Source organism: Pleurodeles waltl, chromosome 6 (assembly GCF_031143425.1).
Source record: "Pleurodeles waltl isolate 20211129_DDA chromosome 6, aPleWal1.hap1.20221129, whole genome shotgun sequence".
In the NCBI taxonomy this organism is placed as follows: Eukaryota; Metazoa; Chordata; class Amphibia; order Caudata; family Salamandridae; genus Pleurodeles; species Pleurodeles waltl.
In genome coordinates this window covers 831,837,633-831,860,338 of record NC_090445.1, presented here as the reverse complement: position 1 = coordinate 831,860,338, position 22,706 = coordinate 831,837,633, and the positions used below count along the sequence as shown (strand labels likewise).

Genomic DNA, 22,706 nt, shown 5'->3' with positions numbered 1-22,706 from the left:
GCACATTTATAGTGAACACCAGTGAATGTAGTAGGTCCACCATAGTCTGGAGGTGTAAGACGACAGCCTGGGGCGAGTCCACCTTCAAAAGCCAGTCATCAAGACAGGGGAAGACTGAAACCCCCGATCTGTACAGATGAGCTGTGACCACCGCCATCACCTTGGGTAACACCTGAGGGGCAATGGTAGGGCCAAAGGGGAGCACGGTGAACTGAAAGTGCTTGTTCCCTACTGTGAACCACAAGTAATGTCTGTGGGCAGGCAAGATGGGAATATGAAAGTGTCTTGCAAGTCCAACGCTACTATCCAGTCTCCTGGGTCCAGGAGAGATAAAACCTGAGCCAGAGCAAGCATTGTGAACTTCTCCTTTTTGGAGAAGAGATTGACGGATTGAAGGTATAGGATAGGGGGGAGTGCTTTGTCCTTTTTGGGCATCAGAAAGTAGCAGGAATAGCAGCCACAACCTACTTCTGGCATGGGAACCCTCTCTATGGCTGCCTTGGCCAAGAGAGCTGTAACTTGGATGACCAAGCTCTCAGGGGTGGGGTGTTACATCAGAAAGCTTATGTACACTGGATTGGGGCGATGGCGGTGGGCAATTGCCCTGTTCACAGAGCCCCTGTGCTGGGTCTGGACCAGGTACCCAGGAGGACATCCATAAGGGCTTCATTAAAGGGGAGCATGGGTTCAGAGTAGGAAACCCCAGGCTGAAACACCTTTGTTAGGAGGTTAGTCCTGGATGCCACCGAAGGCAACTCAAGGTCCAAGACCTCAGCTGCTCTTACCACCACCACAGAGTAGGAAGCACCCCTGCTCTATAGCCACAGTAGGAGGAGAAAGCATGCCATTATCTGGCGAAGAATCCTGTCTGTTACCATCATCCAAGCCTACGTCAGTCCATAGGGTCATGGAGCTGGCATTCTAATGGGTCCAGTGGCCCCTCCTATTCTTCACCATAACCTAGCCCATTAGAAAGGGTCTCAGGATCCGACATAGGAGGCAAGGCTCCTGTCGGCATCGGAGTCTCACAACACCCACCCGGCTCCGTGTCAGAGTCAGCAATGAGAATAGGGATGGGGATTCTGCTGCCAGTAGACGCGGGTGACGCTGGAAGGGAACAGGAATCAGGGAAGGTGGGGGTGGTACGACCGTCCGCGGTCTAGATCCATGGGCGCCGCCGGCGCAGAACCCAAAGGGGCTCGTCCAACTCCGTAGGACCCAAAGGGGCTCCAGTGTAGTCGGGCTCCCTGAAAATGAGATGCATGGTGTTGTAGAACTCACAAAGTTGAGCAGGGGTCGCTCTGGCTCCCGTAAACTCGGGGAGGCACGGAGTCGGCCCAGGTTCCTCAGAATGAGGCCCAGAGTGCCGATGCGCCCTCATTTCAGAGGAGGAGAAGTTTAAGAATTCTTCTTCTTGTGCCTTGACTTACCCGATCATCCCAAGGACTTCAAGTGGCACCATGACAATGGAGGACTCTGCAACTGCTCCTGAGGCCTTTCTCTCAACCTGGACCTTGACTTGCACAGAGTCAAGCATTGGGCCGCCATAAGCTTCAGGAACTGTTCCCTCAAAGTCTCTGGATGCATGGCCTGACACTCGGAGCGAGACTTTGGGTCGTGGTTGCGTTCTAGGCAACAAAGACACGAGGTGTGGATCAGTCATGGACATCGTCCGATGACACAACCTGCAGCACTTAAACCCGGACTTCCTCGATGACATCCTTGATGCACCAGGAGTACCATAAAATCTTCAACAAAAAATATTTTTTAAAAAAAAAAAAGGCAGTCAAAAAGTGAATGAGGGGTAGCTCTCTTCGGATCATGGTTGCTTGTGCTGAAAGAAAAGAACCGACATCTGTGTGCTAGGGTGGCACCTATAGAGGACTCGCAACGTCCCATCCGGTGCAGACGATGCCAACGACTGACAAGGAGCTGATCGATGCCACCTAACGGTGCGCAAAGGTACTGCTCAGAAAATTCTCCGGATCAAGGTTAGGTCCGGGGGAAATTCACAGGTAAGGAATCTGCAACTATAAGTCTCTATCAGATACATATCCTAATGAGTGGTCTTGTTGAAACTTCAAGGCCCAAAAACTTCAACTCTGCGCATTTTCAGCAGTGGCAAATAGATTTAGCCAGAGTTCTCTGTCCTGTTGGAAGATACCTTGCCCTGCCCAAAATTAGAATGTAGACACCACTCATTATCTGCCAGATGACGCCTACTCAGTTTGTCTGCCCCAGTATTCAGGGTCTCTGCCAGGTGGTTTGTGATCTGGGAAATGCTCTGACGCTTCAACCAACTCAAGAGGGGCAGAGCATTCAGGGAATAGTACTCAGGAGCCCACTCTGCCCTACCCAGCGCAATACCACATGGCAGCCGTACTGCCTGTGAGAACCTGTACCAACCAACCACCCACTAACGGACGGCAGGAAGATCTTCAGAGCCAGAAGAATGGCCCGAAACTCCAACAGGTTGATATGGAGCTGGGCTTTCGTCAGACACCAGAGACTTCTGCTGTTCACCTACCCCCCTCTTCCCAGCAGGGGCTTGTCCATCACTATGGTCAGCAGCTCTGGGTGGGGGAAGGAGAGAGGGGACTGTCGCTGGACCAAATGTATTTGAAGAGCCGCTACAGCAAATCATGAGCCTCCTCCTCTGGAATATGTCAGGTTTCATTGATGCTGGGCCCACTGGAACTTTAAATTCCACTGCGGAGCCACAATCTGAAGTAGCTGCAGGAGGATGCAGGAGGCTGAGAAGCCTCAGAGTTGCTCTCACGAAATCCAGAATGAAAGCTGAAACATCAGAATCATAATCCAAATGTCCCTAACTTGTTTCGGTGGAGTTAATGTCCTGAACTGTACAGTGTTCAGGATAGTTCTAATGAATGGAAGCCTCTGTGAAGGACTCAGATGTGATTTTGGCTTGTTAAAAGTAAACCCCTTACCATATCAAAAGGTTCCCAGTAGTCGGTAGGTTGTATAGGAATCCTTGTGGACTGTCTACCTTCAACAGCCAGTCATTGGAGTAGGACAAAACTGGTATCCCTGACCTTCAAAGGTAGGCAACGACCATTGACATCGCTTTCTTGAAAGCCCGAGGGGAACTAGTGAGCCCAAAACGGAGTACAGAAAATGCTCCTGGCTTACCTTGAACCACACAGAACAGCTGCGAGACTGCAGGACAGTTTAAATAGTTCATGGTGAACATTTTGAATTTGACCTTCTCCAGGAAGGCATGTAGAGGATGCAGGTCCAAAATAGCCCAGGGCCAAAATAACAACCCTCCCCTCGTTCTGAGTCTGACACCTTCTTAGTAGCACCATTGGAGAGTTATACTCTCATCTACAACAAGACAACAGGCAGGTGCTCTTCAGGAATTTGCTATGATGTAGAGGGATATTTGGCAGAGCTACAAGAAATGGCAGGGCACAGCCATGTTGAACGATTTGTAAGATCTATCTTTCGGACGTAGTTGATTGCCACCTTGGGAGAGCTGAATTAATTCTGCCCCACCCATCCTCCCTATTCCTCGCCCCGCCCCCTCACTTTGATGGGCATGAGCTACTTAGAGCAAACTTAAGTACGTGGCAAACAGAAAAGAACCAAGCCTAAAGAAAACTAAATTAAAAGTCAAAAAATGATCTAATTTAATTTATTATCTACTTCACCTTGTTAGGTCTCGAGTTGTGTAGTAACTCTTGCCATGTTCCATATATCCTTGCAACTAAATCTTTAACCTAAAATGGAAAGACAAAAAAGACAAGTGTCTGAGTGAACTTTGGGGCAAGGCATATTCCATACACACTTCATCATAGTTGGTTATACAAAGGTGAAAGAGTGTATGTCTACTCAATAATTCAGTATACACCTATTAAAGTATTGCAAACCATGTCATACCTACATAGTCTGCTTGTTTTTTTTTGTTTTGTTTTTATTTAAAGAAACCTAGTATTGCACAGAGGCAAATGTTATACATGCAAGTGTGTGTATGTCAAATTAAATTAACTGAAAATCAGTGCCATCACATCAAGCATTTGGCAAAATCTACAGGAATCAATAAAGCTAACCAGAAATGCCCAAATCACGCACAGCAAGAGCTAAGAATATACATCAGACTTGACCTTGTAACCTAACTAGTTGAACTCAAAAGCTAGAAAATAGTAAAAAAAAAGACAATCCCTCTCACATAAATGCTGATTGTTTTGGAAAGTGAGCAATCATTAATTTGGTTAGTGTCCTTGATGCTTTAAAAAGAAAATAATTGTTTTAAACTTACTTTAGTTCTGTAAAACAACCTTGCATCTTCCCGGATATCACACTTAACATGCTTCTCTAAGGCACTACACAGCTTCAGTATGAATGTCTATGAAATAAGGTAAAAACAAAGGAAAGTTATTAAACCGCTGAATTTTCAACTGCTAATTCTACAGAAACTTGCAAAGGTTGACCTCTTCAAGTGTACTTTGGGGACACGAAAGTCAGTCTGTTTTCTAGATAAAAGTTGTTATATTTGACAATGCTTTTCAAATCAGATCAACTATGAGTGAATCAGACTAAAAACTCACCTCTGCAAAATGAATACATATGATGATTCAAAAACATTTCAATGCATGAAAGCTGCAATGGAAGATGGCTTCTTTCTTAAACCTCAAACCATCCTGCTACAAATTAGATGTCAATGTTAAAATGAAAGAAAAAAATGAACAATAGATTACTCACCTGAAGTAACTGTTTTGTAGCTAGAAATCCGTTACAAATCCACACACTTGCATACTTCTGGCTTAGTGGATTGATGTGGATTTATTTTTTTGTTTTAAAAAAAAGCTGTAGGTATTGATTAAGGCAGTGTCTGTAAATAGACTCTGGAGCAAGAAGTGTAGAATCTTTTAAGGATTTGACTGAAATTTAAATTCTTTAGTAAAGTTGTTAAAACCTGACCATATTTGTCTCATGGAATGACTGGGACGGAAATGCGCAATTCCATAGTGTAGATCAGGCTGCCAAACCGGCATTACTGGTAAATAACTATATTTTACAGCACAAATCTGTTCCAGATCCACAATACTTTAAATGTTAAGCGAGTAATTGAGGGGCAAGGGTTGTTTCATCAAAAAGTTAATTTACTCAGAGCAGGTCTGTAATAGGGTTTCATTGCAATACATCTAAATTTAAATGATAGAGTTTGAAAAGTTATGTGTGTATAGGGTTAAGTATCTGCTTACAGTTGTTAATCAATGGCACAGTGCCTTCTGTCTCCAAGAACATGCTTTTGTCTTCAATGCTTTGTTAAAGAAGTGGTAGGTAGCAGTAGGCGATACAAGGTACAAGCTATAGACCACCATGGCAGATTGGATTCTTATGCAGATGTCAAGTATATTGGACAAACACTAAAAACACAGTTTTTGTTCATCAAATTTGCTCAATTCCAGAATTCTCTTGGCATTAAGCATGTGCAAAATTCCCTCCACAACTGGTACTTGATAATGATAAGGAAAAATTACGAATTGCCTGTAACCCCACTTCTCCACAATGATTCCCTGTAAGTCCACAAACCTCTTAAAAAACAAAACAAATATACACATGATATACAGAGGGCTGCCTAAAGACAACTATAAAGATGTTTTTCCTTTTTGCAAATGGAACACAGCAAATCATCAACTGGGTTAAAGGTATTGATTTCACCCACAAACGTAAACAATGCAGGAAAGATGGGCAGCAGCCTCATAAGATTAATATTACACTGTCATTTATTGGCAGCAGGCTATAGCATTTCAAAGACAAAATGTATTAGATTTCTATAGCACTTAATACCCCAACAGGGCCACAAAACACTCACATTTTCATCTGTTTCTGGACATCATTTCTGAAGTGAGTGGTTGGATAGGTGTTTGATGTATGTAATATGTCCTGTCTTAAGGAGGTTGGCTGAGATGTTTGAGGTTTAAAGAAATGTTCCAAACAAGATGCGGGATACTGGTTTGTATACATCACAGTCTGCAGATAGAGTTTAGAATGAAGGAAAAGGCTATAATTAAATGCTTTCCAGAATTGCAGGTAATGGTCTATATGTCTAATTGAAGCAGACCTTAATTGTCGAAGACTAGCTGTAGGGACACAAAAGGTGTTTCCGCACAACGTGCTGAAATAAGGTCGCCAATCACTTCCGGTGGCAGCCGGAAGGTGCTCAAGAGACCCTGCTCAGTGTCCAAGGATGAAGCTAGAGGCTATGGAGGTTGCGGGCAGAGCCAGATCTGTCCTGAGAAGTAGTATAGCCACCCTCAGTGTCAGTCGCCACTGGCTACCTCCCACTGACCAATGTAACGCCCCTAAATCTAGTATTTAGGGGCACCCCTGAACCTTGCTCTTCAGATTCCTGGCAACCTAAAGAAGGCGGTGGCCTGAAGAGCCGCACCAGCAGTGAAGACTCCAGACAAAAACTGACTTGGCCCAAGTCCTGCCGGCCTGTTTGCATCTTCAAGACTCCTGCTACAAGAAGACGACTCATCCTGAAGGACCAGCAACCTCTACAAACCCATAGAAGACTGTCTGCCTTCCCTAAAGGCCAAGATCTCCCAAAGACATTGGCCCTGTCCACCAAGAAACCTCCAAGCAGGACTCCAGGACCCTTCGGATCCGCGAGTCCTGCCCACTCTGCACCAGATGCCCACTGCCAGAGTCCAGGTGGCCCACCTGACCAGAGAGAGTCCCCAGGTGATTCAGACCTCGAGTCCACCCCAGGTTCCCCCCTCCTGGCCACCACGACAACGCCTACAGCCTGAATACAGAGGAACCCTGACCGCAACCGGATCCAGTGAAGATACCCAAAGCCTAAATGTACAACTGCACTTGCAGCCTCTTGGCCTTGGAGAACTTAGCCGACGGTCCATCAACGTCCAGAAGAGCCTCAACCTACCTGTCCAGCTGCTAGTCTTTTCAGGCTACCCCCTGGATCAAGACTGTAGCCTCTTTGTGAACCCAGAGTTTCCCATTGAAAGGCATTGGGCGCCCGACGCTGTGTTTGTACCCTGCACTCAGTCGTCCCTGTGCCGTTGATGGTGTGCATTTGGCCCGCGAGTGCTGATATAAATCCCCCCAGGTTCTGAGCCCTGAAACCGCGGGTACTTACCTGCAAACCGTTCACTTCTGAGTGCCCCCAATCTCTATAGGATTCCATTGGGTGCCCAACACCAACTTCGACCTCTGCACCCGGCCGGCCCTGTGTTGCTGGTGGTGCTCCCTTGTTGTCTTTTTAAACTTTGCCCTGAGGACACCTTAACCCCTGAAGACTGGGCCATAAGTTGAGTACTTACCTGCAAACTGTGTATGTACTTTTCCCCCCTAAGACTGCATTGCCTTCAATGAAAATTGCACTTTCTACTTTTGAAGCCGATACGTATTACTTACCTGAAAACAGTTTTATCAGTGAGTTTCAAACAAAGTGAATTTGGTACTTGAAAATGATGCATTCTTAAAACTGTACTTACCTGCAACAAAGATCTTTTTGGTTCTAGAAATAAAGTAAAAAAGTACATTGTAGGAAGTTGGCTCTGTATGTGCTATTTGAAAGTAAGGAATAGCATGCACAGAGTCCAAGGGTTCCCCTTAGAGGTAAAATAGTGGTAAAAAGAGATAATACTAATGCTCTATTTTGTGGTAGTGTGGTCGAGCAGTAGGCTTATCCAAGGAGTAGTGTTAAGCATTTGTTGTACATACACATAGACAATAAATGAGGTACACACACTCAGAGACAAATCCAGTCAATAGGTTTTTATATAGAAAAATATCTTTTCTTAGTTTATTTTAAGAACCACAGGTTCAAATTCTACATGTAATATCTCATTCGAAAGGTATTGCAGGTAAGTACTTTAGGAACTTCAAATCATCAAAATTGCATGTATACTTTTCAAGTTATTGACAAATAGCTGTTTTAAAAGTGGACACTTAGTGCAATTTTCACAGTTCCTAGGGGAGGTAAGTATTGGTTAGGTTAACCAGGTAAGGAAGACACTTACAGGGCTTAGTTCTTGGTCCAAGGTAGCCCACCGTTGGGGGTTCAGAGCAACCCCAAGGTCACCACACCAGCAGCTCAGGGCCGGTCAGGTGCAGAGTTCAAAGTGGTGCCCAAAACGCATAGGCTAGAATGGAGAGAAGGGGGTGCCCCGGTTCCGGTCTGCTTGCAGGTAAGTACCCGCGTCTTCGGAGGGCAGACCAGGGGGGTTTTGTAGGGCACCGGGGGACACACAAGTCCACACAGAAATTTCACCCTCAGCGGCGCGGGGGCGGCCGGGTGCAGTGTAGAAACAAGCGTCGGGTTCGCAATGTTAGTCTATGAGAGATCTCGGGATCTCTTCAGCGCTGCAGGCAGGCAAGGGGGGGATTCCTCGGGGAAACCTCCACTTGGGCGAGGGAGAGGGACTCCTGGGGGTCACTCCTCCAGTGAAAGTCCGGTCCTTCAGGTCCTGGGGGCTGCGGGTGCAGGGTCTCTCCCAGGCGTCGGGACTTTAGGTTCAAAGAGTTGCGGTCAGGGGAAGCCTCGGGATTCCCTCTGCAGGCGGCGCTGTGGGGGCTCAGGGGGGACAGGTTTTGGTACTCACAGTATCAGAGTAGTCCTGGGGTCCCTCCTGAGGTGTTGGATCGCCACCAGCCGAGTCGGGGTCGCCGGGTGCAGTGTTGCAAGTCTCACGCTTCTTGCGGGGAGCTTGCAGGGTTCTTTAAAGCTGCTGGAAACAAAGTTGCAGCTTTTCTTGGAGCAGGTCCGCTGTCCTCGGGAGTTTCTTGTCTTTTCGAAGCAGGGGCAGTCCTCAGAGGATGTCGAGGTCGCTGGTCCCTTTGGAAGGCGTCGCTGGAGCAGGATCTTTGGAAGGCAGGAGACAGGCAGGTGAGTTTCTGGAGCCAAGGCAGTTGTCGTCTTCTGGTCTTCCGCTGCAGGGGTTTTCAGCTGGGCAGTCCTTCTTCTTGTAGTTGCAGGAATCTAATTTTCTAGGGTTCAGGGTAGCCCTTAAATACTAAATTTAAGGGCGTGTTTAGGTCTGGGGGGTTAGTAGCCAATGGCTACTAGCCCTGAGGGTGGGTACACCCTCTTTGTGCCTCCTCCCAAGGGGAGGGGGTCACAATCCTAACCCTATTGGGGGAATCCTCCATCTGCAAGATGGAGGATTTCTAAAAGTTAGAGTCACTTCAGCTCAGGACACCTTAGGGGCTGTCCTGACTGGCCAGTGACTCCTCCTTGTTTTTCTCATTATTTTCTCCGGCCTTGCCGCCAAAAGTGGGGCCTGGCCGGAGGGGGCGGGCAACTCCACTAGCTGGAGTGTCCTGCTGGGTTGGCACAAAGGAGGTGAGCCTTTGAGGCTCACCGCCAGGTGTGACAATTCCTGCCTGGGGAAGGTGTTAGCATCTCCACCCAGTGCAGGCTTTGTTACTGGCCTCAGAGTGACAAAGGCACTCTCCCCATGGGGCCAGCAACATGTCTCGGTTTGTGGCAGGCTGCTAAAACTAGTCAGCCTACACAGATAGTCGGTTAAGTTTCAGGGGGCACCTCTAAGGTGCCCTCTGGGGTGCATTTGACAATAAAACGTACACTGGCATCAGTGTGCATTTATTGTGCTGAGAAGTTTGATACCAAACTTCCCAGTTTTCAGTGTAGCCATTATGGTGCTGTGGAGTTCGTGTTTGACAGACTCCCAGACCATATACTCTTATGGCTACCCTGCACTTAAAATGTCTAAGGTTTTGTTTAGACACTGTAGGGGTACCATGCTCATGCACTGGTACCCTCACCTATGGTATAGTGCACCCTGCCTTAGGGCTGTAAGGCCTGCTAGAGGGGTGGCTTACCTATACTGCATAGGCAGAGAGGCTGGCATGGCACCCTGAGGGGAGTGCCATGTCGACTTACTCGTTTTGTCCTCACTAGCACACACAAGCTGGCAAGCAGTGTGTCTGTGCTGAGTGAGAGGTCTCCAGGGTGGCATAAGACATGCTTCAGCCCTTAGAGACCTTCCTTGGTATCAGGGCCCTTGGTACTAGAAGTACCAGTTACAAGGGACTTATCTGGATGCCAGGGTCTGCCAATTGTGGATACAAAAGTACAGGTTAGGGAAAGAACACTGGTGCTGGGGTCTGGTTAGCAGGCCTCAGCACACTTTCAATTGTAAACATAGCATCAGCAAAGGCAAAAAGTCAGGGGGCAACCATGCCAAGGAGGCATTTCCTTACACAACCCCCCCCCAAACGAAAGAGGATGAGACTAACCTTTCCCAAGAGAGTCTTCATTTTCTAAGTGGAAGAACCTGGAAAGGCCATCTGCATTGGCATGGGCAGTCCCAGGTCTGTGTTCCACTATAAAGTCCATTCCCTGTAGGGAGATGGACCACCTCAACAGTTTAGGATTTTCACCTTTCATTTGCATCAGCCATTTGAGAGGTCTGTGGTCAGTTTGAACTAGGAAGTGAGTCCCAAAGAGGTATGGTCTCAGCTTCTTCAGGGACCAAACCACAGCAAAGGCCTCCCTCTCAATGGCACTCCAACGCTGCTCCCTGGGGAGTAACGTCCTGCTAATGAAAGCAACAGGCTGGTCAAGGCCATCATCATTTGTTTGGGACAAAACTGCCCCTATCCCATGTTCAGAGGCATCAGTCTGCACAATGAACTGCTTAGAATAATCTGGAGCTTTGAGAACTGGTGCTGAGCACATTGCCTGTTTCAGGGTGTCAAAGGCCTGTTGGCATTCCACAGTCCAGTTCACTTTCTTGGGCATTTTCTTGGAGGTGAGTTCAGTGAGGGCTGTCACAATGGATCCATATCCCTTCACAAACCTCCTGTAATACCCAGTCAAGCCAAGGAATGCCCTGACTTGAGTCTGGGTTTTTGGAGCTACCCAGTCCAGAATAGTCTGGATCTTGGGTTGGAGTGGCTGAACTTGGCCTCCACCTACAAGGTGTCCCAAGTAAACCACAGTTCCCTGCCCTATCTGGCATTTGGATGCCTTGATAGAGAGGCCTGCAGATTGCAGAGCCTTCAAAACCTTCCTCAGGTGGACCAGGTGATCCTGCCAGGTGGAGCTAAAGACAGCAATATCATCAAGATAAGCTGTGCTAAAGGACTCCAAGCCAGCAAGGACTTGATTCACCAACCTTTGGAAGGTGGCAGGGGCATTCTTTAAACCAAAGGGCATAACAGTAAACTGATAATGCCCATCAGGTGTGGAGAATGCTGTCTTTTCTTTTGCTCCAGGTGCCATTTTTATTTGCCAGTACCCTGCTGTCAAGTCAAAGGTACTTAGAAATTTGGCAGCACCTAATTTATCAATGAGCTCATCAGCTCTTGGAATTGGATGGGCATCTGTCTTGGTGACAGAATTGAGCCCTCTGTAGTCCACACAAAACCTCATCTCTTTCTTTCCATCTTTGGTGTGAGGTTTGGGGACTAAGACTACTGGGCTAGCCCAGGGGCTGTCAGAGCGCTCAATTACTCCCAATTCCAGCATCTTGTGGACTTCCACCTTGATACTTTCTTTAACATGGTCAGATTGTCTAAAGATTTTGTTCTTGACAGGCATGCTGTCTCCTGTGTCCACATCATGGGTACACAGGTGTGTCTGACCAGGGGTTAAGGAGAAGAGTTCAGGAAACTGTTGTAGGACTCTCCTACAATCAGCTTGCTGTTGGCCAGAGAGGGTGTCTGAGTAGATCACTCCATCTACTGTGCCATCTTTTGGGTCTGATGACAGAAGATCAGGGAGAGGTTCACTCTCTGCCTCCTGATCCTCATCTGTTACCATCAACAGATTCACATCAGCCCTGTCATGGAAGAGCTTAAGGCGGTTCACATGGATCACCCTCTTGGGGCTCCTGCTTGTGCCCAGGTCCACCAGGTAGGTGACCTGACTCTTCCTTTCTAGTACTGGGTAAGGGCCACTCCATTTGTCCTGGAGTGCCCTGGGAGCCACAGGCTCCAGAACCCAGACTTTCTGCCCTGGTTGGAACTCAACCAGTGCAGCCTTTTGGTCATACCAAAACTTCTGGAGCTGTTGGCTGGCCTCAAGGTTTTTGGTTGCCTTTTCCATGTACTCTGCCATTCTAGAGCGAAGGCCAAGTACATAGTCCACTATGTCCTGTTTAGGCTCATGGAGAGGTCTCTCCCAGCCTTCTTTAACAAGGGCAAGTGGTCCCCTTACAGGATGACCAAACAGAAGTTCAAAGGGTGAGAATCCTACTCCCTTCTGTGGCACCTCTCTGTAAGTGAAAAGCAGACATGGCAAGAGGACATCCCATCTCCTTTTGAGCTTTTCTGGGAGCCCCATGATCATGCCTTTTAATGTCTTGTTGAATCTCTCAACCAAGCCATTAGTTTGTGGATGGTATGGTGTAGTGAATTTATAAGTCACTCCACACTCATTCCACATGTGCTTTAGGTATGCTGACATGAAGTTGGTACCTCTGTCAGACACCACCTCCTTAGGGAAACCCACTCTGGTAAAGATACCAATGAGGGCCTTGGCTACTGCAGGGGCAGTAGTCGACCTAAGGGGAATAGCTTCAGGATACCTGGTAGCATGATCCACTACTACCAGGATATACATATTTCCTGAGGCTGTGGGAGGTTCCAGTGGACCAACTATGTCCATACCCACTCTTTCAAAGGGAACCCCCACCACTGGAAGTGGAATGAGGGGGGCCTTTGGATGCCCACCTGTCTTACCACTGGCTTGACAGGTGGGGCAGGAGAGGCAAAACTCCTTAACCATGTTGGACATATTGGGCCAGTAGAAGTGGTTGACTAACCTCTCCCACGTCTTGGTTTGTCCCAAATGTCCAGCAAGGGGAATGTCATGGGCCAATGTTAGGATGAACTTCCTGAACAGCTGAGGCACTACCACTCTCCTAGTGGCACCAGGTTTGGGGTCTCTGGCCTCAGTGTACAGGAGTCCATCTTCCCAATAGACCCTATGCGTTCCATTTTTCTTGCCTTTGGACTCTTCAGCAGCTTGCTGCCTAAGGCCTTCAAGAGAGGGACAGGTTTCTTGTCCCTTACACAGCTCCTCCCTTGAGGGTCCCCCTGGGCCTAAGAGCTCAACCTGATAAGGTTCAAGCTCCAAAGGCTCAGTTCCCTCAGAGGGCAGAACTTCTTCCTGAGAAGAGAGGTTCCCTTTCTTTTGCTGTGTTGCAGTTGGTTTCCCAGCTGACTTTCCTGTTCTCTTGGTAGGCTGGGCCATTCTTCCAGACTCCAGCTCTACTTGTTCACCCTGTGCCTTGCACTGTGCTCTTGTTTTCACACACACCAGTTCAGGGATACCCAGCATTGCTGCATGGGTTTTTAGTTCTACCTCAGCCCATGCTGAGGACTCCAGGTCATTTCCAAGCAGACAGTCCACTGGGATATTTGAGGAGACCACCACCTGTTTCAGGCCATTGACCCCTCCCCATTCTAAAGTAACCATTGCCATGGGATGTACTTTTCTCTGATTGTCAGCATTGGTGACTGTGTAAGTTTTTCCAGTCAGGTATTGGCCAGGGGAAACCAGTTTCTCTGTCACCATGGTGACACTGGCACCTGTATCCCTCAGGCCCTCTATTCTAGTCCCATTAATTAAGAGTTGCTGTCTGTATTTTTGCATGTTAGGCGGCCAGACAGCTAGTGTGGCTAAATCCACCCCACCCTCAGAAACTAGAGTAGCTTCAGTGTGGACCCTGATTTGCTCTGGGCACACTGTTGATCCCACTTGGAGACTAGCCATACCAGTGTTACCTGGATGGGAGTTTGGAGTGGAACCTTTCTTGGGACAGGCCTTGTCTCCAGTTTGGTGTCCATGCTGTTTACAGCTATGACACCAGGCCTTTTTGGGATCAAAGTTTTTACCCTTGTACCCATTGTTTTGTGAAGAGGCTCTGGGCCCACCCTCCTGTGCAGGTTTTTGGGGGCCTGTAGAAGACTCTTTACTATTTTTAGTTTTGGTTGTCTCATCACCCTTCCCCTGGGGAGTCTTTGTGACCCCTTTCTTTTGGTCACCCCCTGTTGAAGTCTTGGACACCCTTGTCTTGACCCAATGGTCCGCCTTCTTTCCCAATTCTTGGGGAGAAATTGGTCCTAGGTCTACCAGATGCTGATGCAGTTTATCATTGAAACAATTACTTAACAGGTGTTCTTTCACAAATAAATTGTACAGCCCATCATAATTACTTACACCACTGCCTTGAATCCAACCATCTAGTGTTTTCACTGAGTAGTCTACAAAGTCAACCCAGGTCTGGCTCGAGGATTTTTGAGCCCCCCTGAACCTAATCCTGTACTCCTCAGTGGAGAATCCAAAGCCCTCAATCAGGGTACCCTTCATGAGGTCATAAGATTCTGCATCTTTTCCAGAGAGTGTGAGGAGTCTATCCCTACACTTTCCAGTGAACATTTCCCAAAGGAGAGCACCCCAGTGAGATCTGTTCACTTTTCTGGTTACACAAGCCCTCTCAAAAGCTGTGAACCATTTGGTGATGTCATCACCATCTTCATATTTTGTCACAATCCCTTTGGGGATTTTTAACATGTCAGGAGAATCTCTGACCCTATTTATATTGCTGCCACCATTGATGGGTCCTAGGCCCATCTCTTGTCTTTCCCTTTCTATGGCTAGGAGCTGTCTCTCTAAAGCCAATCTTTTGGCCATCCTGGCTAACAGGAGGTCATCTTCACTGAGAGCATCCTCAGTGATTTCAGAAATGTGGGACCCTCCTGTGAGGGACTCACTATTTCTGACTAACACAGTTGGAGACAGGACTTGAGGGGTCCTGTTCTCCCTATTTAGGACTGGAGGAGGGACATTGGCCTCCAAGTCACTAATTTCTTCCTCTGTGATGTCATCATCAGAGGGGTTGGCTTTTTCAAACTCTGCCAACAGCTCCTGGAGCTGAATCTTGGTAGGTCTGGAGCCAATGGTTATTTTTTTGATATTACAGAGAGACCTTAGCTCCCTCATCTTAAGATGGAGGTAAGGTGTGGTGTCGAGTTCCACCACATTCATCTCTGTATCAGACATTATTCTGCTAAGAGTTGGAATACTTTTTTAAGAATCTAAAACTGTTTCTAGAATCTAATTCAAACTTTTAACAAACTTTTAAACTCTAAAAAGACAATGCTAAACAGGGACTTAACACACAAGGCCCTAGCAGGACTTTTAAGAATTTAGAAAACTTTCAAATTGCAAAAATGAATTTCTAATGACAATTTTGGAATTTGTCGTGTGATCAGGTATTGGCTGAGTAGTCCAGCAAATGCAAAGTCTTGTACCCCACCGCTGATCCACCAATGTAGGAAGTTGGCTCTGTATGTGCTATTTCAAAGTAAGGAATAGCATGCACAGAGTCCAAGGGTTCCCCTTAGAGGTAAAATAGTGGTAAAAAGAGATAATACTAATGCTCTATTTTGTGGTAGTGTGGTCGAGCAGTAGGCTTATCCAAGGAGTAGTGTTAAGCATTTGTTGTACATACACATAGACAATAAATGAGGTACACACACTCAGAGACAAATCCAGTCAATAGGTTTTTATATAGAAAAATATCTTTTCTTAGTTTATTTTAAGAACCACAGGTTCAAATTCTACATGTAATATCTCATTCGAAAGGTATTGCAGGTAAGTACTTTAGGAACTTCAAATCATCAAAATTGCATGTATACTTTTCAAGTTATTGACAAATAGCTGTTTTAAAAGTGGACACAGTGCAATTTTCACAGTTCCTAGGGGAGGTAAGTATTGGTTAGGTTAACCAGGTAAGTAAGACACTTACAGGGCTTAGTTCTTGGTCCAAGGTAGCCCACCGTTGGGGGTTCAGAGCAACCCCAAGGTCACCACACCAGCAGCTCAGGGCCGGTCAGGTGCAGAGTTCAAAGTGGTGCCCAAAACGCATAGGCTAGAATGGAGAGAAGGGGGTGCCCCGGTTCCGGTCTGCTTGCAGGTAAGTACCCGCGTCTTCGGAGGGCAGACCAGGGGGGTTTTGTAGGGCACCGGGGGGGACACAAGTCCACACAGAAATTTCACCCTCAGCGGCGCGGGGGCGGCCGGGTGCAGTGTAGAAACAAGCGTCGGGTTCGCAATGTTAGTCTATGAGAGATCTCGGGATCTCTTCAGCGCTGCAGGCAGGCAAGGGGGGGATTCCTCGGGGAAACCTCCACTTGGGCGAGGGAGAGGGACTCCTGGGGGTCACTCCTCCAGTGAAAGTCCGGTCCTTCAGGTCCTGGGGGCTGCGGGTGCAGGGTCTCTCCCAGGCGTCGGGACTTTAGGTTCAAAGAGTCGCGGTCAGGGGAAGCCTCGGGATTCCCTCTGCAGGCGGCGCTGTGGGGGCTCAGGGGGGACAGGTTTTGGTACTCACAGTATCAGAGTAGTCCTGGGGTCCCTCCTGAGGTGTTGGATCGCCACCAGCCGAGTCGGGGTCGCCGGGTGCAGTGTTGCAAGTCTCACGCTTCTTGCGGGGAGCTTGCAGGGTTCTTTAAAGCTGCTGGAAACAAAGTTGCAGCTTTTCTTGGAGCAGGTCCGCTGTCCTCGGGAGTTTCTTGTCTTTTCGAAGCAGGGGCAGTCCTCAGAGGATGTCGAGGTCGCTGGTCCCTTTGGAAGGCGTCGCTGGAGCAGGATCTTTGGAAGGCAGGAGACAGGCCGGTGAGTTTCTGGAGCCAAGGCAGTTGTCGTCTTCTGGTCTTCCTCTGCAGGGGTTTTCAGCTAGGCAGTCCTTCTTCTTGTAGTTGCAGGAATCTAATTTTCTAGGGTTCAGGGTAGCCCTTAAATACTAAATTTAAGGGCGTGTTTAGGTCTGGGGGGTTAGTAGCCAATGGCTACTAGCCCTGAGGGTGGGTACACCCTCTTTGTGCCTCCTCCCAAGGGGAGGGGGTCACAATCCTAACCCTATTGGGGGAATCCTCCATCTGCAAGATGGAGGATTTCTAAAAGTTAGAGTCACTTCAGCTCAGGACACCTTAGGGGCTGTCCTGACTGGCCAGTGACTCCTCCTTGTTTTTCTCATTATTTTCTCCGGCCTTGCCGCCAAAAGTGGGGCCTGGCCGGAGGGGGCGGGCAACTCCACTAGCTGGAGTGTCCTGCTGGGTTGGCACAAAGGAGGTGAGCCTTTGAGGCTCACCGCCAGGTGTGACAATTCCTGCCTGGGGAAGGTGTTAGCATCTCCACCCAGTGCAGGCTTTGTTACTGGCCTCAGAGTGACAAAGGCACTCTCCCCATGGGGCCAGCAACATGTCTCGGTTTGTGGCAGGCTGCTAAAACTAGTCAGCCTACACAGATAGTCGGTTAAGTTTCAGGGGGCACCTCTAAGGTGCCCTCTGGGGTGCATTTGACAATAAAACGTACACTGGCATCAGTGTGCATTTATTGTGCTGAGAAGTTTGATACCAAACTTCCCAGTTTTCAGTGTAGCCATTATGGTGCTGTGGAGTTCGTGTTTGACAGACTCCCAGACCATATACTCTTATGGCTACCCTGCACTTACAATGTCTAAGGTTTTGTTTAGACACTGTAGGGGTACCATGCTCATGCACTGGTACCCTCACCTATGGTATAGTGCACCCTGCCTTAGGGCTGTAAGGCCTGCTAGAGGGGTGGCTTACCTATACTGCATAGGCAGTGAGAGGCTGGCATGGCACCCTGAGGGGAGTGCCATGTCGACTTACTCGTTTTGTCCTCACTAGCACACACAAGCTGGCAAGCAGTGTGTCTGTGCTGAGTGAGAGGTCTCCAGGGTGGCATAAGACATGCTTCAGCCCTTAGAGACCTTCCTTGGCATCAGGGCCCTTGGTACTAGAAGTACCAGTTACAAGGGACTTATCTGGATGCCAGGGTCTGCCAATTGTGGATACAAAAGTACAGGTTAGGGAAAGAACACTGGTGCTGGGGTCTGGTTAGCAGGCCTCAGCACACTTTCAATTGTAAACATAGCATCAGCAAAGGCAAAAAGTCAGGGGGCAACCATGCCAAGGAGGCATTTCCTTACATACATCTTTTGATACATAAACATTGGCCTGGAGTTAGCACCAAGTGTGTGCCTCATTTCTTGACTGTGTGTGTACAACAAATGCTTAGCACTACCCTCTGATAAGCCTAACTGCTTGACCACACTACCACAAAAGAGCATTAGTATTATCTACTTTAGCCTCTGTAAAGTCTCTGGGGATCCACTGGAAACTGTGCACACTATACCTTACTTTGCATTGCCTTCAATGAAAATTGCACTTTCTACTTTTGAAGCTGATACGTATTACTTACCTGAAAACAGTTTTATCAGTGAGTTTCAAACAAAGTGAATTTGGTACTTGAAAATGATGCATTCTTAAAACTGTACTTACCTGCAACAAAGATCTTTTTGGTTCTAGAAATAAAGTAAAAAAGTACATCTTTTGATACATAAACATTGGCCTGGAGTTAGCACCAAGTGTGTGCCTTATTTCTTGACTGTGTGTGTACAACAAATGCTTAGCACTACCCTCTGATAAGCCTAACTGCTTGACCACACTACCACAAAAGAGCATTAGTATTATCTACTTTAGCCTCTGTAAAGTCTCTGGGGATCCACTGGAAACTGTGCACACTATACCTTACTTTGGTATGGTATATACACAGCCATCTTCCTACACAAAGATCCATCAGGTCTGAAACCCAAGTCACCTGCTGAAAAATAACAATCATACCTGAACGCCCTGGATCCTCTGAGGAGGAATTGATAGCTCACAATGTTGTGTCCAGTACTGCCCATATGAACAAGGAGGAGCTGAGAGGGCTCTAGATGAGACTTGGGCACACTCAGGGAAAAACCCAAGATGAACAGCAGGGATGCTGTTTCTTCCAGGTGGTCTGACACTGAAAGTTCGGCTTGGGCAGTCAGTTGTCGAAGTATCAAAAGTAGAACCCTGCACAATTTCCAGCTATAGGATACACTTCACTCCTTTCTGCAGCAGGGTTGCCACCTCCTGCTATAGAACCCAAATGTGCTCCTTCAACTTGAGGGACTGAATGGCAGGGAACTGGGGAGAAACAGAAGAACTTACCCCATTTCTACTGTCGGTAGAACCCACTGATCTTAAGTTATGGTGTTCCAAGCCTGTAGAAAGGAGGATATATGCCTCCCTCCCATTCCCTCCAAGACACCTCCCCCCCCTCACCCCACATGCTCCTTTAAGCAGATTTTCAGACGGTATGGTGGAGGACGATGGTTAGGCCTGATGACCATTTCCTTTGCATCTGCACTAGCAAAGCAACAGATTTGCCTGGTGGACCGGCAATAAGGCCTGACATTGTCGAAAAAGGAATATTTGGAAAGCCATGAAACATTGAGAATTGCTTGCAGTAATGTACTGGTGTCCAGGCGATATGGGGTAGATCCGCCTTTCTTGAATGTCTCCAAGGCAAAGTCCACCACGTCTTCAAACAGGCAAGCCTTGTTAATTAGCATATTTATGAGGCTCGCCTGAACATTTCCAGAGAACACTGTAGATCTAAGCAGAGTATACCTCTCCAGGATTAAGGAGGACAACAGTGCAGACAGTGGTCAGTAAATAAATGTGGATAGGTTCCTATCGCAAGCTAGTTATTGGTGTATGGACATACATGTATTCCTGAATTCCGAAGATGAGCTACAAAGCTCTGTCATTACTTTCATGAATGCCAGACGGGCTGAGATAAGGTTTAAGGGCAGCAAGGCAAACTGGAAGTGATCTCGTCCCACTGTGAACTGCTGGGTGCATTTGTGGAAATGAAGAATAAGTTACTTACCCTCTGTAACGCCTTATCTGGTAGAGACTTCTAGCTGCAGATTACTTACCTTGAATAGATAACCAAGCAATACCATCCCTGGAGAATGGTCTGCAAACCAAGTTCATACTAGAAAGTCCTGCAGGACCGAACAGGTAAAGTACCTGCTCTATGGACCGGACTGTCCAGGTAGTAATGTTTGGTAAATGTGTGCAGAGAAGTCCACGTTGCTGCCTGACAGATGTCAATAAATGGAACTCTGTTAATGCTGTTGTCGGAGCTTCAGCTTGGGTAGAATGCGCGTGAAAACCCTCAGGGGGCTGCTTTTTGACCAGCAGATCTTAATTCAGAATACAACCCATCTGGATATAGTCCGCATCTGCACTGCCAGACCTTTATTTGCACCCACATACCCTACAAAGAGTTGGTCATCTACCCTGAACTCTTTGGTCTGATCAATGGAGAATGCCAACGCTCTTTTTGGATCTAGGCGGTGAAGTCTCTCCTCTTCCATAGAAGGATGTTGTGGGGAGGTGAAAAAAAAGTAGGTAAGATGATGGATTGCCATACATGTTAGGGCATGACTACTTTTGGTAGAAAAGTAGCCCTAGTGTGAAGCACACTTTGTCAGGATAGATAAAAAGATAGGGTGGCTTAGATGGCGATGTCTGCAGCTCACTCACCCTACAGCCAGATGTGATTGCCACAAGGAAGGCAGTTTTCAAAGTAAGAAGCCTGAGTGGACCATTATGGGAAGGCTTGAAAGCAGCGCACATCAGAAAGGTCAAAACCAAATTCAAATTCCATTGGGGCATAATGAATGGGGATGGTGGAACAATGTGTGTAATACCTTTGAGGAATCTATGTACAATAGAGGACATAAATAAAGAAGGTTGATCAGGCAACCTCAAAAAAGCAGAAATAGTGGCCAAATATCCCTTAGGAGTGGCCAAAGCATAGCCCTGCACAGCAAGGGAAAGAATAAACAGGACCTCAGAGAGAAGGGTAGAAAGTATGTCAACTGATTTGTCTATGCACCATGCCACTAATTTTATTAAACGGCAGGCAGATACAGTTTTGGTGGAGGGATGCCTGGCTGCCAAGATTACATTACAGACATTGGGCGGAAGGTCAAAAGCTTTGAACTGCTGACGATCATCCTCCTCGCAATAAGGCATAGTGGACAGGTTCAGGTGCAGAACCTTCTCCCTATGCTGCAACAGAAGATCCTCCCGAAGGAGCCGTCTGATCGGAGGATGGATGGATACGCTCAGCAGCTCAGGATACCAAACACTATGTGCCCAGTAAGGAGCCAGAAGAATTACTTGGGCCGGTTGTTCTTGATCTTCTTGAGAACTCTGAGTAAAAGTGGTATGGGCAGAATGGCATACAGGAGGCCTGAACTCAACTCGAGACGAAAAGCATCTCAAGCAATTGCTGCCTTAGAACTCCAATGTGCAAACCGCTGACAATGCATGTTCTCTGTGGAGGCCAACACTAACAAAGGCTCTCCCCACTGCTAGAAGAGGCCTTCACCACCTCCAGATGGAGACGTCATTCATGATCCGCTAGGCATTGTCGGCTGAATTCTGAATTTGTTAGCTCTGGCTTTCAGAGAGCCCACTGTAGGAAGCTGGCCTGGTGTGTGGTGAGCTCCTATGGTGTTATCACCTTATACCAGGGTCCAGGTATCCCCTATTAGAGAAGTGTAGGCAGTGTTTAGGAAGCCAGGGCTTTCTAAAGGTAGACGTGGATGAGCAGCCAAGACTTATCTAGGAGACATGCACATCTTATGCAATACCACAACACACATGAAAGAACCACAGTGTTACAAAAAATAAAGGTACATTATTAGGGTAACACAAATACTAGAATACTGAACAGGCAGTCCTCTAACTTGAGGCAAGTAAACACACTATTATAAACACATTAGCCATCAGTTAATAGCATAGAAAGCAATAAGCAATGGTAAAAGCAATAGCAAATAGAGAGGGCCCTAGGGGAGGGCCAAACTGTATACTAAAAAAGTGGAACGTGAAAGGCAGTCCCCCACCCAAGGAAGTGTAATCAATAGCAGGGAGCTGGAGGAACTAGAAACCCTAAGAGGTGAGTACCACAGAAGAGCAGTGGTAAGTACCCTGTTTTCCCCAAAACCAACAGGAGGACTTTGGAAAAGGATCATGCAAGACCCAACCAAGACTGGAAGAACCCCAAGGTGGATTCTCACAGAAGAGGACCTGCAAAGGAAAAGGACCAAGTCCAGTTCGAGATGGAGTGTCTGGTTGTGGCAGGAGCCACTACCCACCCTTCTTTGGAGGGTCGACGGTGGATGAAGAAAGTCAGCAGTGCAGCACAGGAGCTGAAGAGGAGTTCCAGAAGTGATGCAAGTGAAGTCCCATGTTGGTATTGCGATGCAGTCGGTCAGTGGTGCTGGAGAACCACCAACAAGCCTTGGTAAATGCAAGAGACGAAGAAGGTTTGCAAGGCTGTAGAGGACCAGCCAGGTACAGGGGCATTGACCCAAGGAGGGGAGTCCGGGGTGACCCTCAGCAGCTTGGAGAGTCACAAGAAGAGTTGGCAGCACCCACAGGCAACCCCTGGGCAGCAGGCACAAGCCAACTCAGCACACCTGGAGGAGTGTCCCATGTCGATGGAGCAGCAGGCGGGGGACTGTGCGTTGCAGGAAAAAGTGCTGGGTGGCAGGGCTACACGGAGCCTGAAGATCCCTTGGAGGAGGAACAAACAAGCCTTGGTAGCTGCAAGAGTCACGGTGTACAGGGGTACTATTCTGCAAGGAGAGGCAAGGGCCTACCGCCTCCCAAGTTGGACAGCTGGTAGGGAGGACCAAGGGGACCACTCCAGACCACCAAATGTGACGCAAGATCCACGCAGTTCTGGGGGAGAGAGGATCCACGCAACCTATCATCGTTGCAGTTGGTGCCTGCGGATGCAGGGGAGTGACTCCTTTACT

The 22,706-nt window shown here is 47.7% G+C and overlaps 1 protein-coding gene across 1 annotated transcript in view; it reads right to left on the bottom strand.

Annotated features, from left to right (window-relative positions):
- The window catches only part of SLF2 (SMC5-SMC6 complex localization factor 2), a 393,983-nt gene that overhangs the window by 19,142 nt on the left and 352,135 nt on the right, over positions 1-22,706 (bottom strand). The window contains exons 18-19 of the mRNA XM_069239517.1: positions 4,280-4,366; positions 3,672-3,740 (exon numbers count right to left, since the gene is read on the bottom strand). Coding sequence (XP_069095618.1) covers positions 3,672-3,740; positions 4,280-4,366 — 156 coding nt within the window. The remainder of the gene's footprint in view (positions 1-3,671; positions 3,741-4,279; positions 4,367-22,706) is intronic.